Source organism: Trichogramma pretiosum, unplaced genomic scaffold (genome assembly GCF_000599845.2).
Source record: "Trichogramma pretiosum strain Unisexual culture from Peru unplaced genomic scaffold, Tpre_2.0 scaffold9, whole genome shotgun sequence".
Classification (NCBI taxonomy): Eukaryota; Metazoa; Arthropoda; class Insecta; order Hymenoptera; family Trichogrammatidae; genus Trichogramma; species Trichogramma pretiosum.
The window spans coordinates 1945382-1961164 of NW_019641697.1; the positions used below are offsets into that span (position 1 = coordinate 1945382).

Consider the following 15783-nt stretch of genomic DNA (forward strand, 5'->3'; position numbering starts at 1 on the left):
CAATTGTAGATAACCTTACACCGATCGAGCCTCCTTATATGTTATTATTACGATTGTTGTTCGTCAAGGGCACCTGAGCAAGTCCAAGGTAATAGGGAGCCACAACATGTGTTCTGTTCATATCCCTATCTACAGTGCCATGTGACTGCATTAAGCGGTGTAAGTTCGATTCCTGACAAAGGCATTTGCACAGTTTGATTCTATTTACGTGAGCAGAAGCCATAGTGGTCTCATTAAACAACTCTCTACTTGGTGACTTTGTCGTTTCTGCACTAGTACCCGAAGCGAAAGAGATACGGATAACCAAGATGACCCGCAATACACGTAACTTCCTACAATGAATGCCTAATTGTAACAGACATGGGACATTTTTTTAGCTTTCGGATGAGGTACTCAGATTTTTCGGAAAATTGAATTTTCTACGGAAAATTTCAAAAATAAGCTGTCAATATTAAACATCCTATTTTTAAGATTATTTAAAATAATCTAGATCGAAAGCTGAAGAAATTTTCCATCAGAATGCATGTTTTCCAGGTAGTACATTTTATTTCTATTAGCTGAAATACAGTTATGAACATGTAAAAACGTGAGATTCCGCGCTGCGCGCTAGCGCCGAAGCAGCTGCCACGCGCGCTGAAAAGTCATCACAAAAGGTTTAATAATGGCAAAATAAACGTGAAGTTGGTGACTACAAGTGAAATAATTTAAACTTCAAGTTATAGGGGTTATTTTTAAAAATAGAAACATTTTATTTACCACAAACAAGAATAAACGTAGGTATATCTAGCTTATATTTTATTTTTACTTTTCAAAATCAGAAATAAATCATCAGTAATTGTTTTTTTTTTTATGAAACTACATTCTTTATAATGTGATATGGTGGCAGATAAGCTGCAACAAAATTTAAACTTTAAATTATAAGGAACAAAAACTAGTATTTTAAAATTAGTTTAATCAATGGTTGTACTTTCGCGATATATAATGATTCATTCTATAATAGATTCGTTAGAATTTTAATGTCCATTCCATTATTTAATTAGAATATTATAACAAATTAACTTTATTTAAAAAAAATCGCGATTTTTATCAAGTTAAAACTTTATTTAACGTTTAATCTGATACTTTTACTTTAAATGTAAAAGTACTCGGTGCTGTTGAATCGGCGACTATTAAATCAGTCTGATCACTAATGCCTAGTTCAAACAAAGATTTTGATAAGTTTTGGCGAGTTTGTTCTTCTAAACTAGCGATATTTTCGACGTACAAAGTTTTATTTTTTCCAGATATTTTGGCTGTGATACTTGGATTTTTGAGTTGAAAAGCATTATCATACTTCAAGATATCAATAAACTCTTTAAGTTTAACATCTAAGCTCTTCAATGGTACTTCTTTAATGGAATGGCTGCATGAAAGACAGTTCTCATTTTTTTCAGCTTCATAAGAGAATGTATAAATTCCATCTGTATTTGAAAAAACCTGTAAATATTACAATAATAAATAAGTAAAAAAAATTGAGAAAATTATAAATTCATGACTATGAAATAAAGTTTTTTTTTAACGAATAATCAAATAGAAATAGCTTTACTTATATTTAACCCATCTTAAAGAGTGTTTATAAATTGAATAGAACGAGTAAATAACGTGTATATAATATGACAAGGTATAAAAAACCTCTTAAAACTGTGATTGGCTACCGAAATAGGATATTATAGTATAGCGGAATGCATCAGTTTTGAGTCTATTAACTGTACGCAGCGTGTTTCGTTAAAATTCCTATAAGCAGGCGTATTTATGCATAAACGCTTAGAGAAGGAGATTTTGACATGAAAACTTCAGTTGTTACCACGTGTCAATAAAAACGAGAAAAAATATGAAATCTACTATATCTTATAAATGTGAGGGTGTTTTTCTCATTTCTACGTTTGAAATCCGTCTTAATTAACAAAATATGATCCGTAACTACAAAATTACAGAAAAAAGTGTTTAGATAGTCAACTTTTTTCCTTAATCATGCACAACACTGATAATAAAAACTGGAAAATCTCACCACTCTCAAAAATGGAATACGGTACGACACTTTGAATCCCGGGAAATTTTTTAATGCTTGAAACGCCGATCACTAACAATTCAACTTTGGCGTAGTCTGTGGCAACTATTTACAGAGATTAAACCAATCCAGATGTTTCAACAAGCTAAGAAATGCCCATTTGTGTTTAAGGTTCTTTCAATGCACTTTATACTGTCTCCCATCGAGTCATGGAGGGTCTAGGCGAGAGTAAATATGAAATCGATTACGACGGTAAAAAAAAAGTAGTATCGATAAACCAACTAAAACCTTCGTATTTGCAGCTGTCAAAAGTCGATCTAAATAACGCACCCAAGCATAAGTAAGCGCCATTTACTAGCAATATAGGCTTAAATACCTTAGAAGTTTAGTTCTCAGTGAGGCATCAGGGTTTTACTTCAAAGCAGACTGAAATTTCTCTCTGAAAAAAGACGGCATGTGACAGTCCGTGGAGCTCGAGACTCTCGCTTGTATCCCTCTCAGCCGCGTCAGCTGTGGCGAGTGCGGGGATTTTAGTGAATAATTTTTTTGTGTAAATAGTTATAGTTCAACTTAGCTAAATCCTTCTCTTTTCAGTCAGCCTTGTTTGTTAAGACGTAACGAACACGCTCATATTTATTTATTCATCTCTCTGCTCAACATTGCTTAGAAGACTCTAAAAAGCTACAAAGGTTTAAAGATGTACTTTCATTTCATTAAATCTATTTTGCTTTTATGAGCCGAGCATAAAAATGACTATTTTTTTTAATTCACGAATTTTCTTCTTTTATCTTTCCAATTGATATTTTTTGTATTGGCCAGCGTTGAAGCCATTTGGTGAGAAGTTATATTTCAAGTTTAATAAGGCATTGGGCCTCCATAGATCCCTGAGATAAAAAGTTAAACGTTTGGGAAAAGTGATTTTCAATGTATTTTTCATTTGAATCTAATTTAGCAAATGAAATTAGAGAAAGGTGAAATTGCAACTTTAACCCTTTAACGCCTGAAATGACCATTTTTGGACAACATTTATAGCGATGAATTAGACCGACTAAAAATTGTTTAAAAAACTTTTCAGACATCATTTCTCACGTAATATTTAATGTACTTTTCGAATCCGGGGTAAAATTTAAAAAAAATTATTAAATAAAAAGTTATAAACAATTTTGTAAAAAAAAACATGAAATTTCGAGAAAAAAATCTCGTTTAACTCAAATTTCAACACGGAAAAAAGGTTCGCTCGTGCGTCTCACGCATATAAATTTGGTCAATAGCTTGTATACTTTATTGTAAAACATTTATAATTACGAAATTCAAAATGTAGATCATAAATTTGACTCCCGAAGACCTGTATGTCCTAAAATGATTTCGACAATTTTTAACTCGATAACCATCAACTTTACAAGAAAAAGTTGTAGAATAAAAAGTGTGTTTAATTAATCAAAGAACATGCCTGCATTTTTTCAGAATTTTTGGAGCGATTTTTGGATTTCTGGATAACAGCATTTTTTCAAAAATCCAAAAATCGTTCCAAAAAATTCTGAAAATATCAGGCGTGTTCTTTGATCAATTCTAAATCTTTTTTTTATATTCTATATTCTATATTCTATAACTTTTTCTCGTAAAGTTGATGGTTATCAAGTTAAAAATTCTTGAACGTTCTCAGCCGAAATCAAAAATCAAAAATGAAACCTATCGTTCAAGAATTTTTAGCTTCTGTAATGACCTAGTCATATCATCTTTGCGGCCGTAGGCAGGTGAAACACAGGGCAACAATCAGCCCGGTACGGCACCAAGTCCCGCACGCCAGCTCGACGCGGCTGTACACATACGCCGCTGAGGCGCACTAGTGTGAGTGCGCACACGGACAGAGCCGTGAAAGTTAGTGTGCGACTGCACACGTACACCGCAGCGCGTACTGGTGTGAGTGCGCACACGGATAGAGCAGCCAGCGTTAGTGTGCGCCCACTCACGCACGCCGCGGTACGCACTGGTGTGAGTGCGCACACGGACAGAGCCGTGAAAGTTAGTGTGCGACTGCACACGTACACCGCAGCGCGTACTGGTGTGAGTGCGCACATGGATAGAGCAGCCAGCGTTAGTGTGCGCCCACTCACGCACGCCGCGGTACGCACTGGTGTGAGTTCGCACACGCATGGAGCAGCGCGCGCGTGTGTGAAGCATGACTCGCGCTTGCAAGCTAGAAGTCGAAATTTATGATGCCTTCGTTACCAGGAATGCGATAGGGTAACCGGCTCGGGCAATTCGCAGAAAATCGGATGTTGGCAAAAATCAGGTCACAACTTGCGAGCGAAGAAACTAAGGGAACGGCTCAAGCATTCGCTAAGATTCCCAGAAACGACGGATGGGAAAAACGCGCAGCCCGCAAGCTCTAGAGGACACATAAAGTTTACGGCGACCCTCGCTCAGACAAAGAGGGTACGGCAGCAACAAACAGTATATAAACCGAGACTCAGAGAGTCTCGGGGCCACTCATAGTTTTCGGTTCGAGGCGTATACATCGACGCTCGTCGGCTCACTCACAGTTTTCGGTTCGAGGCGTACACATCGACGCTCGTCGGTTCGGTATTCACGTACATCATTACTTCTCGACTCAAAGTTCGCAGTTTACTTGAAAACCAGCCTGTTGCTCGGCTCCGACCAGATAAAATCAGTGCGAGTTAGTTATTCGTAAAGTACGCGAGCCCGTTCAGCAGCAACCACCGACGCCGCCCAACACGCCGACGCCGTACCGGTCCCATCGACGCCGAGATCACCCTCACCAACCAGCCGAGATCACCCTCGCCGACCAGCCGAGACCGCACCGACGCGGAGCCGCCCTCCAACTCATTCGCCGCTCAACGAACGACGCCGCCGAAGATAACTCAGTACCTTGTAAGCTCACTCCACTGTATATTAGATATAAGTTTGGTCAATAAACAGTCTCTTGTGAAATTCTGTGTTATCCTTCCTTCATCTCACCTCACCCCCAGAGACAACCGCGAGTAGAGTCAAGCCTTCAGTCAGACGACACATATTATTATTGATATTATTATTAAAGTAATCGACGGGCTAGAAAACCCGTCGTTACATTTCATAACCATCAACTTTACAAGAAAAAGTTATAGAATAAAAAGGGTTTATAATTTATCAAAGAACACGCCTGATTTTTTTCAGAATTTTTTGAAACGATTTTTGGATTTTTGAAAAAATGCTGTTATCCAGAAATCCAAAAATCGCTCCAAAAATTCTGAAAAAATGCAGGCATGTTCTTTGATTAATTATACACACTTTTTATTCTACAACTTTTTCTTGTAAAGTTGATGGTTATCGAGTTAAAAATTGTCGAAATCATTTTAGGACATACAGGTCTTCGGGAGTCAAATTTATGATCTACATTTTGAATTTCGTAATTATAAATGTTTTACAATAAAGTATACAAGCTATTGACCAAATTTATATGCGTGAGACGCACGAGCGAACTTTTTTTCCGTGTTGAAATTTGAGTTAAACGAGATTTTTTTCTCGAAATTTCATGTTTTTTTTTACAAAATTGTTTATAACTTTTTATTTAATAATTTTTTTTAAATTTTACCCCGGATTCGAAAAGTACATTAAATTTTACGTGAGAAATGATGTCTGAAAAGTTTTTTATACAATTTTTAGTCGGTCTAATTCATCGCTATAAATGTTGTCCAAAAATGTTGTGAATGGTAAGACTTATTAAGGGGGGGAGGGGGTATAGTATTTTTCGCAAAAATTTTCGATATTTTTTTTATTGTCTTATTCGATTCTATATATATATATATATTCAAGAGTATGCAGTTAAAATTTTAAGCCAATCGGAGCAAAATTAACCAAGATATGATCATTTTAATACACGTGCAAAAAGGTAGGAGGACTGGACCTCAAAATCTTTAAACGCTATTCCTGAACAATAGCATTTTCAAAAGACGGTGTACATCCTATCTCAAAAACTTATTGACCGATCTTTATGAAATTTTACACCGTTATTTATTAACTATTTTACTAGGTAGTGACGTCGAGATATTTTCATTTTTGCGAAAATTTTCATTTTTTTTCAACAACTTTCTGAAAAAAGTGCACTTTTTCGTTTTTTTCCTATTTTTTCAACTTCAAAGTCACGCCAAATTTTCAAAAATGAAAATATTTTAAAAAACTCGACGTCAGTACCTTCAGAATCCTCTAAACTAAAAAAAAAAGAGTTGTACTGTTAACTGCACAACTCTTAACTGACAGCCTGAAGAGGACTCGGAAATCGAGTCGAAACGTTGCAAAAATAAAGAAATAACGTTTAAAAATAAACTTGCTCGCAAATATCACTTAATAAGTCTTACCATTCACAATATTATACGCCGAGCAAAATGGATAACTGCACCAATTCTGTTGTCCAAAAATGGTCATTTCAGGCGTTACAAGGTTAAAGTAGCCACTTTTATTCACAAAATATCACAAAATATCACAAAAAAATCCAAAATAAACCAAAATCATTCAGTAAAGTAATAAAGTAATATTTAGAGATACCTAAAAAACATAACATTTTTTCAAAAATGTGGTGAAAAATTTATCCTTGCGGAGATTTTATCGTGAAGATTTAGTCACAGAGATTGTGTCGCCGGAGATATTTTCACGCTCTCAAGGCGTATACGGTGTAGCACAGCGCATATACGAGCAATTCTATTAAAGAAAGGCAGTTTTGAAGTTACAATCGCGGCAAAAAAATTTTTCACGTGACAAGGGTATGGACCATCGGGATTTGTTTGTGGGAGTCCCTGGAACATATAAGAATGTAGGAACAGTCACAGATGGTGTTTTTTACAGCTACTTTTGGGATTTAAAGGTCAAAAAATCATGTTTTTTTCAAAAATACGACTAAATATCTCGAAAAACTTGGTTTACTTCATTTGGTTTACTTAATTTTGAGGTCATGTTCAAAGTACGCTGTTTAGTTGAAATCGACTCGATTTCAGGCATTTTGCGTACACAAATGGTACATTCAAAACTGCCTACAGGGCGCAAGAATATTCGTAGAGATTTTTTTTAAATTACTGTTTTAAAATAGTACTTTGCGATAGTGTTTGTTTGATTTGAATAAATGAATAACTGTAGTTCAGATAAACGTTTAAACAATGGATTTTTTTTCAATAATTATTAGAGTTGCGCCAAAATACTACTGGTATCTCGATAGTGACTCTTACCCATTTATAGTATACATACAGGGTGTCACAAAAGTATGAAACCCTCCTAAAAGCGGACTAATTATGCGGAGAAAAAAATCTGTGACGGAGCACAAGCCGTCAGCAAGCGAGTCGAGCACTCGCAGAAAATGCGTCGCACCGAGACTGCCACACGCGCGTATGTATGAGTGAGTGCGTGTGTGTCTCCCTTCTCTCGCGCGTTTTCAGGTAGCTGTTAAGCAGTGGCCCGTCCGAATGAGGTGAAGCCAAGAGCGTGGCCCGGTATCAACACGTGCGAGAAGGACAGAAAAGAGCCGAGCAGACACCGGGCGAATTCCTTTCGCCACTACGCATGGGTCAGATTAGAATACGCTCGCGAGTGAGAAGGCCACGCGAAAAGCCGAGTGATAGAAAAACGGAGGAAAACGCGCGCTAGTGCGTGAAACTGAAGTTTGCTGAAGTGATTGCGGGAGTCGTTGTTGTGACGCGGGTGAGCAAGTGCCCGTGCAGTACCCGTGTGGAATTGCATACACGAGTCAGAACGGAGCCCAGGAGGGCAAGACACGTCGGGGCAGACTCGTCCGATCGGGCAGCCAAAATCGCACGAGTGAGGTGCGCAGAGCCCGAAGGAGGACGAGAAGGTTGATCGAAGACAACACACGTGGAGGTACGACGAAGCCCGGACGCGGGCCGCAGTAGTAGTTGGGCCAAGAAGACTACACCCAGAGCATCGACGAGAAGCCATCAGTGCAGCAGCGAGGCGCCGAAGAACTTGGGGTAATTGTAAGGTATTTTAAGTCGTTGGTCGGCGCGGCTGCTGGGCCGCCCGTGTGTGTGTGTGTGAGCAAGTGTGCTAGTGTAAGTGAGGCCACGCGAGTGTCGTAGCAACGACACTGGGCCGATAGTAACGTGCGAGCAAGTCTCGGCCCTCGTGGGCTATCGGAAAGTGCCCAACGCGTGCGTAAGCGGCTACGGGGCCGTATCGTAAGCCGAAGATTGTAATTCGCATATTATTTGTTATCGCTTGCCCTCGTGGGCCTTAAATAAAGATAAATTGATTAATCGTAAAGGAACGCGTGTCAATTAATTTCGCTTGACCTATTCGTGAATTTCAGGTATCAGAAGCTTAAGCGAAGGAAGGTGATTAAACGGGCTTACGGCTCGCCCGTACTGGTGACGGGCCCAATATCCCCTCTGGGACTCGAGTCAGGTAAAGCGGGCCCCCATAAATAAAGTGCACGGCAGTCGAGCTGATTTACCCGCCCGGGGTAGGCTGTCCGTCGCAAATCTAAAACCTCATATTCAACATATGACAAATATATATTTTGATAAATATATATTTTGATGGGGAATCCAATGGCGACCTTGGATTTGATCTTGAACATAACCTCAAAGCTACAGCAGCTCAATAATCGATTTTTTAAATGGAGACCCCTATTTTTTATTGCAAATTCAAAAAGAGCGGAAAATTTTACGTTGAAATATTTATTAGCCCGTAGCGCCCTTAGAATGGCCTAGAAAAAAAACGAAATACATAATAAAAAAATAAATAAAACCCCTATTTAACCTAAAATTAAGCTGATGTAAGAAATTCCTTTTCTAACTGTAGCGCCCCCAAAATTACCTTGAACAAAAAACAAATCGCATATTTGAACGTAACATTTTTCGTTCTTTTTAAATCTGACATAAAAAATTGGGGTTACCGTGTAAAAACTCGATTTTGAGTTGCTGCAGCTTTTAGGTTATGTTCTAGGTTAAATTTAAGGTCACCATTGAAAAGAACAAAAAAATTTACGTTCGAATAGGCCTTTATGTTTTTTTTCCATATTATTTTTGGGGCGCTACAGTTAGAAAATGAAGTTTTTACTTGAACTTGATTTTAAGTTAAATTGGGGTTTTATTTGAGCCTGTAGCGCCCTTAAAATGACCTTGAAAAAAAAAACGAAACATATTTTTCAACGTAAAATTTTCCCCTCTTTTCAAATTTGCAATAAAAATAGGAGTTTCCATTTGAAAAATCGATTATTGGGTCGCTGTAGCTTTGAGATTAGGTTCGAGGTCGAATCCAAAATCACCATTGGATTTCCCTTAAAAAAATACGTCAGATATGAGGTTTTAGATTTTATTTCACCGCATATTTAGCCCGCTTTTAGAAGGTTTTCATACTTTTGTGACACCCTGTATGCATATACATTGTAACAGGGAATGTATTGCAGAAGAGCCGGCTAGCTCGTGCCACACGAGAATATGGTCGCAAACCCGCGTCGCACAATACAACTCGTCGAGCCGTTGCTCGTCGAGTAACCGCGTTGCTGAAATGGGTCTAAATAGGCCACACGAAATAAACAATTAGACGCGAATTAATAAAATGAAATAAAGCGATTTATTTGCAAGAAAATATTAATAATTAGTAATTTGATCAAAACTAGGGCCGCACGCAAGCTCGCAATAATTACAATTGACATTCGGTCTCTTACTCGTCGCTGACAAAGTCGTCTGCAGGATCCACTCGCACAGGGTCGTCGCTCGACGTGGATCCGCGTTGATTCGATCGCACGCAAGTTCATAATTTCACTTTGACGCTCGGACACGAAGTGAGGGTTCGCTCACTTAATTAATTACCATCGTCTGCTCGTCATACATGTGGTACGACGAGCTGCGCAAGTCACTTTTCTGTAACTTCGAATTCGCGTATACGACTTAACGTGCGAATTATAATTCTGCATTACAACATGTATATGGATTTAAAGAAGACAAAATTTCCAAGAAATAGAAAAAAATGCACTCGATACGATCAATGTAGACGAAGATAAAAAAATTTCTGTTGCGATAATTTTGTTGCGTAGTGTATTAGATTTAAAGAACTTTTTTGCTTTCACGAATTTCCGCTTTTTGAGTTTTTATCTTAAAATTAATAGACTTTTCTTTCGCATGATAATACATTGATGTAAAAAGTAGTTAAAGATTTGTACTTTCTGCAATACCTCAAATGTTCAGGTACACAACTATTAAAATACATTCTATTGTTTTGAAATTATATATTATATTATGAAAAGAAAATGAAATTTTACCATGTAATTGTTTAATGAAGCGCTACAACTTGTTGCCACTTTGAAAACTTCGGTACAGCACATTGAAGCTATTATAGCATTAGTCGACGCAACCGCTGGTATTATATTTTTGATAACTCCTTGGACTAAACGATAAGTCAGACCTCGTATTCCAAAATGTAATGCTCGGTCATTTGATTTTTCGTATATCCAAGTTATGTGTTGTGGATCATCGCCATCAATACAACAGTCAAATGGATTTTCTCTTGGCCATTGAACGACTTTAACATATTCAATACAATGTTCTGGAAGCCGAGGAGTGTTAGCTATCGTACACAAAGGATATGTTATCTGAAAAATAAGTAACCATAAGTATTGTGACAGAATGAAAATCAATAATTGGATGAAGCATAATTAATTATAGGAGCAGAATCAGGGACAACAATGCTTTCAAACAATGCGCAACGCGAAGCTTGTCTCAACTTGCCTCGAATACTCTTACAAATTTTGTAAAGATTAGAATACGTCCGTGGTGCTTGCCACGGAAGTGTCCCTTGATATTTCTCTCCGAGTATGCTGTTCCAAATTTCTATCTCCGGAGCTTTCTTGCAAATTATAATACCGAATACTTGTATTGTTATGAAACTAAGAACGCTTCTTAGTTTATTCAACTAGTCAAGTAAGCGCGTAGTTAAGGTTAAGACATTTAGATTTCAAAGTTAATTGGTTTAAGTAGGATCTTTTCATACCAACTAAACTCTTAAATTCATTACTTGTATACACATACACTAGGTAAAAAAATTAGCTCTGCAAAAAATTTCATCGAAATATCGTTAATTGCCAAATGCCCCTATCTTCGTCTATTTTTATCGTATCGAAACGAATTTTTTTTCGATTTCTTGAACATTTTGTAATTGACTTGACTTGAACCCATCCATATTTTATAATATAATATGTATGGGTTCAAGTCAATATAGAGTAGCCAATACCAGTAGTATTTGAGCGCAACACTAAAAATTACTGAAAAAAATTCATCGTTTTTGACTACAGTAATTTATTTATCAAAATCTAACATATACCGTCGCAAAGAATTCTTTTCAACGAGTAATTTAAAAAAATAGAGTTCTCTACGATTACTTTTGACCCCTGTAGGTCGTTTTGAAGGTACCATTTAAAGTACGTAAAATCCATCATTAAGGAGATATAGAAGCTAGCCAAAATATCAAAAGTTCAATCTAGTTTTTTGAAATTTTGATATTTTGGCTAGCTTCTATATCCCCGTAGCTGAAATTGACTAAATTTTTGGGCATTTTGCGCACGAAAATGGTACCTTCAAAACGACCTACAAGACGCAAAAATAATCGTCAAGAGCTCTATACTGTAGTCTACTGTACTCTACTGTAGTTCATAAACATATTTAAACAATGACTTTTAGTAATTTTTTGTGTTGCGCTCAAATACTACTGGTAACTCGATATAGACTTAAACCCATATAATATACACATGTATATGGATTCATAAATCGGACATTTCTAGGAAATAGAAAAAAATCGTATCAATACCATAAAAGTAGACAAAGATAGAGGTATTTGAAAATTGAGAAAATTTCGATGAAATTTTTCGTAGCGATAATTTTGTTGCGTAGTGTATTTACTTATTTATACGTATATATAACGTGGCGTATCTTTATCGAATATTGAAGAAAAGTTATCTACATAAAATATATTTTACGTACTTGAGGGGGATACAAATCCAAAGAACATTCTATGCAAGGTGTCAATCCTGGTAATACAACTCTTAAATTCCCTTTGAATCCTTCAGTGCCTCCATCAATTAGCGGTATTACTGAAGAAACATCCAATTGATCATCGTTATATACTAATAAAGATGTTAACATACTATTAATCCATCGTCTGGCTATAATGGAATCTAATCCACAAAGAATTATATGAAACTGCTTATAAAATTCAGGTTCTTTATCTTGAATTCTACAAAAATGTGGAGTCACGTTGCAACCTGGTATGCGATCGTTGATAAATTTAGCCGCAGTAACAGCCTTTGATTTACCAATGTCCTTATGGCGGAATAAAAATTGCCTAAAATTTAAATAGAAAATATATTTTATATTAATAAACCAATATAAAGCGACGTAAAACTATTGCATTATTAATTGAAGGTAGTTGTGAAGATTGAAATGTTTGATGAGTGAATAAAACATGGTTTTTCTCTAATTGTCCTTGTTTCGTGACTCATATGATACTCAATAATGAAGTCTGCTTGTCTGCCGATGACCAAAATGTTGGTCAGAAGTTGTATTTTGATGTATCAATGAACATATTACAATATTGGCCTAATCGCTGAATAAAAACATGTTTATTTTTGGTCTTTGGACTATTTTTTGGTAATTTAGGGATTTTGTAGTTATGAATATAATTTTGGATGATACATTTGAATTCCTCATCAAATTTTAGATAAAAAATCATGTTTCAACCATTTTTTCATATTCACCCTTGAGAAACAGAATAAAATATGAAAAATCAAATTCCAACTTTGATCCAAGAGGGGGGGAGGGGAGGAGGACAGTTGACGTGATATAGTCCATACGCGTACTTAGGATGCTACGGACACAATTGTTCTTTTAATTATTCTTTCAATTATGTATTTACCTTCAACGGTCATTGGAACCATTGCAATGTATGGTGAAATTCCAAAAAAATGCAGTATTATCAGAAAACCAAGGCTTAATTTCTTTTTCTTGTCCCCGTACCCCGACGTCAAGGCATTATTTCTGGTATAGTCTCCGAAACAAAGAAATACGCGTGAACATGACTTTTGAAGATAGTTATTTTTGTTTCATGTCAAATCATGTTTTTCTGTAAATACGACTACTGACTCAATTTCTAACTCCCTGTAAAAGTATCAAAATCCACCTCGAAAAAAACTAACTAATGATTTCAGTAGGAAAATTTCTTTACTTTTAGGTGGTGACCTCAGATTTTCCGAAGCTATCCATTTTCATCGAGAAATTCGTACATAAACATTCAAAGCTTAATATCTCGCAAAGCGTAATCAGGAAAAATAAACTTGAAGGTTAATTTTCGATTTTTCTTTGTGAAAATTAAAATTATTATTATAAAAACTGAGAAAAAAAGGCTTGGAACCAATATTTTAATTTATTTTTCAGTCGAATTACAATGTTACGCGCGAGTTTCGATTATCGACAGTCGCTAATTAACAGCCCAAGAATAGAGAACAGAATAATCGAAATTGAAGGTGATTCTTCAGAGCATAAGAAATTCGATAATGCAATAAAAAAATTTGAGTAAAAAATTGCAAACCATAATTCTCATTTAAGGTATTTTAAACCTACATCTGAGTGAAGTGAAAGTGAAGTTTCATACAGCTACAACAGCCGTAATCATCGTTAGATGTAGATTGAAAATACCTTAATTAACTAATTGCGGGTGAAGAGACAGGTTTTTTGCTTAACATTTTTTTTCTACAATATATTGAAATGAAGATGATTTTGACCGCATTAGATAGCTAAAACTATTTTTGGTCTATTTGGAAAACATTTACTTACTACTCTGCATTTATGAGATCCTATCATAGTACCTAATCTCCTTCTAAAATTTTGGAATATCAATTTCTATTGCGCATTTGCCATTAGCGATTGAGATTTTTTACATAATAGGAGCTTCATCATCACATCATTCACACACTATTGTGTATAAACTATAGCGTTGCAAAGGGTTTCAAAAATTAAAATTTTAGTTAACATCAAGTTTTAATGACAAAATATTGTTGATAGTAATTGTAATTATTATTTTTGGTCTTCTTGTTTCAATCATAACAAAAAAAAAAGCTATAATATTATGTTTTTAGCCCTAATTAGATTAGTATTCGAATAAGTTGGGTAATGAGAAAGTTGAGCAATACCTTAAAAATAAATTTAAATGTTCACGGTAGTATCTACTGTAAACTTTATAAAAAAGATATCTTTTTTACCAGTATGAACAGCTTTGTAGAATAGAAGAGTACTGACGTATTATTATAATAAATTTATATTAACTAAGAATAAAAATACGAATGAGCAAAAAGCACAAAATAATTGATTTATAAATGACTCAACTCAGGGCATGGATTTATATCTTGAAAAATATTTAAAATAATAATAATTCAAAAATTGTTGATTTTTTAATTAATTTTACTGAATCAAAAAGTGGACAAACATGAACTATAATATTGTTGAAAGTTCCTAAAAGTTCTCGTACATTTGTAAGTGTTCTAGATATTGATGATATGAAACATTTAAAAGTGTGTGCTCCTAACTGGGCTTATAAAAATACTTTTTGTTTTAAAACTATTCATGGAAAATTTATTGTTTTTAATCACATCAAAACAAAAAATTAAAGAGTCAGTAATTTTTCGACAACTGTTCGCCATCGTAGATAATAAATTTCAAGTCTGTGATCTGTATATTCAATTGGAAATTAGTAAGAGAGTGTGTTAATCTTAATTCCTTAACTAAACACTTTTAAGCTTTTACTGACTTGAATTTTTAATATCAATACTAAAAAATTGATAATAAATTTGATTAATAAATTTGAATACTCACACTTGGGAGTTTTTGTAAACAAAATCAATTTAGCTCAAAAAATATACTCCTTTAATGAAGTATAAAATAAACTGATTCTTCATACAATAAAGTAATGTATAAATTTCAACTTATCATAATGGAAATGTTGAAAATAATAATATTATTTAAAATTGAAGATTAAAACTCAATGATTTACTAACCTATTTAAATTGGATAAATCAATTACATCCATATCAATCACTTCCATTTGCCTAAAACCCATAAGAGCTAAATTTTTTAAACACTCACAGCCTAACCCTCCAGCACCAACAACAAGAATTTTACAATTTTGCATTAAAAATTTTAATGATTCTGGAGAAGGTTCAAAATCTGGCCTACAAAAAGGTCCAGATCTTTCCAGTATTTTTCGTAGACTACTCAATTTCCTATGCAAATTTTCTTCATCCATGATAATAATTAATTTCTATTCAAGAAACAACTTTTTACAAGAAATGCCTTTTAATTAGTTTGACAATTGGTTTGTTGAACTCTTCAAAATAATCGATCTATATGTTTATCATCTGTAGAGATAAAACTGATCAAATAATAGATTTAGATTGCTGAATCAATGTAAACTATTGGAATATTTAGATCAAAACAATAAAGCCGTAACAAACTTTCGGTGTTGTTTTTAAAAGTAAGTGCTAAACAGCTACATGTCACAGCTGTGCGAAAGTGACAGATTGACTGAATTGACTGTCGTTAACACGGTGTGGCTTACGTTTTTATACGTTCAATTTTCTATCGCACGCCTGATAAATCCACTTAATATTGATATTTTTTATATACAGAATTTTTTATTTTTTTTCAATCGATGATATTCGCGATTCAAGAAATTTTTCTAACTAAGAT

General features: G+C 35.1%; 1 protein-coding gene across 1 annotated transcript; it reads right to left on the reverse strand.

Moving 5' to 3' along the window:
- Positions 1–725: 725 nt before the first annotated feature.
- On the reverse strand, positions 726–15566 carry LOC106651378 (NEDD8-activating enzyme E1 catalytic subunit). Its single transcript, XM_014369840.2, has 4 exons — positions 15093–15566; positions 12028–12388; positions 10314–10643; positions 726–1476 (listed from the first exon to the last, which is right to left on the reverse strand). Exons 1-4 carry the CDS (start codon positions 15338–15340, stop codon positions 1111–1113), a joined length of 1305 nt encoding a protein of 434 aa, XP_014225326.1. The 5' UTR covers positions 15341–15566; the 3' UTR covers positions 726–1110.
- Positions 15567–15783: the final 217 nt, after the last annotated feature.

What these genes read in the sequence shown, in the direction of transcription:
- LOC106651378 (XM_014369840.2), bottom strand. Translation starts at nt 15,340, where the DNA reads ATGGATGAAGAAAATTTGCATAGGAAATTGAGTAGTCTACGAAAAATA. An exon ending in GATTTATCCAATTTAAATAG is followed by an intron (nt 12,389 to 15,092) that starts GTTAGTAAATCA and finishes TTTAAATTTTAG; the next exon opens with GCAATTTTTATTCCGCCATA. An exon ending in CTTCATTAAACAATTACATG is followed by an intron (nt 1,477 to 10,313) that starts GTAAAATTTCAT and finishes TAATATTTACAG; the next exon opens with GTTTTTTCAAATACAGATGG.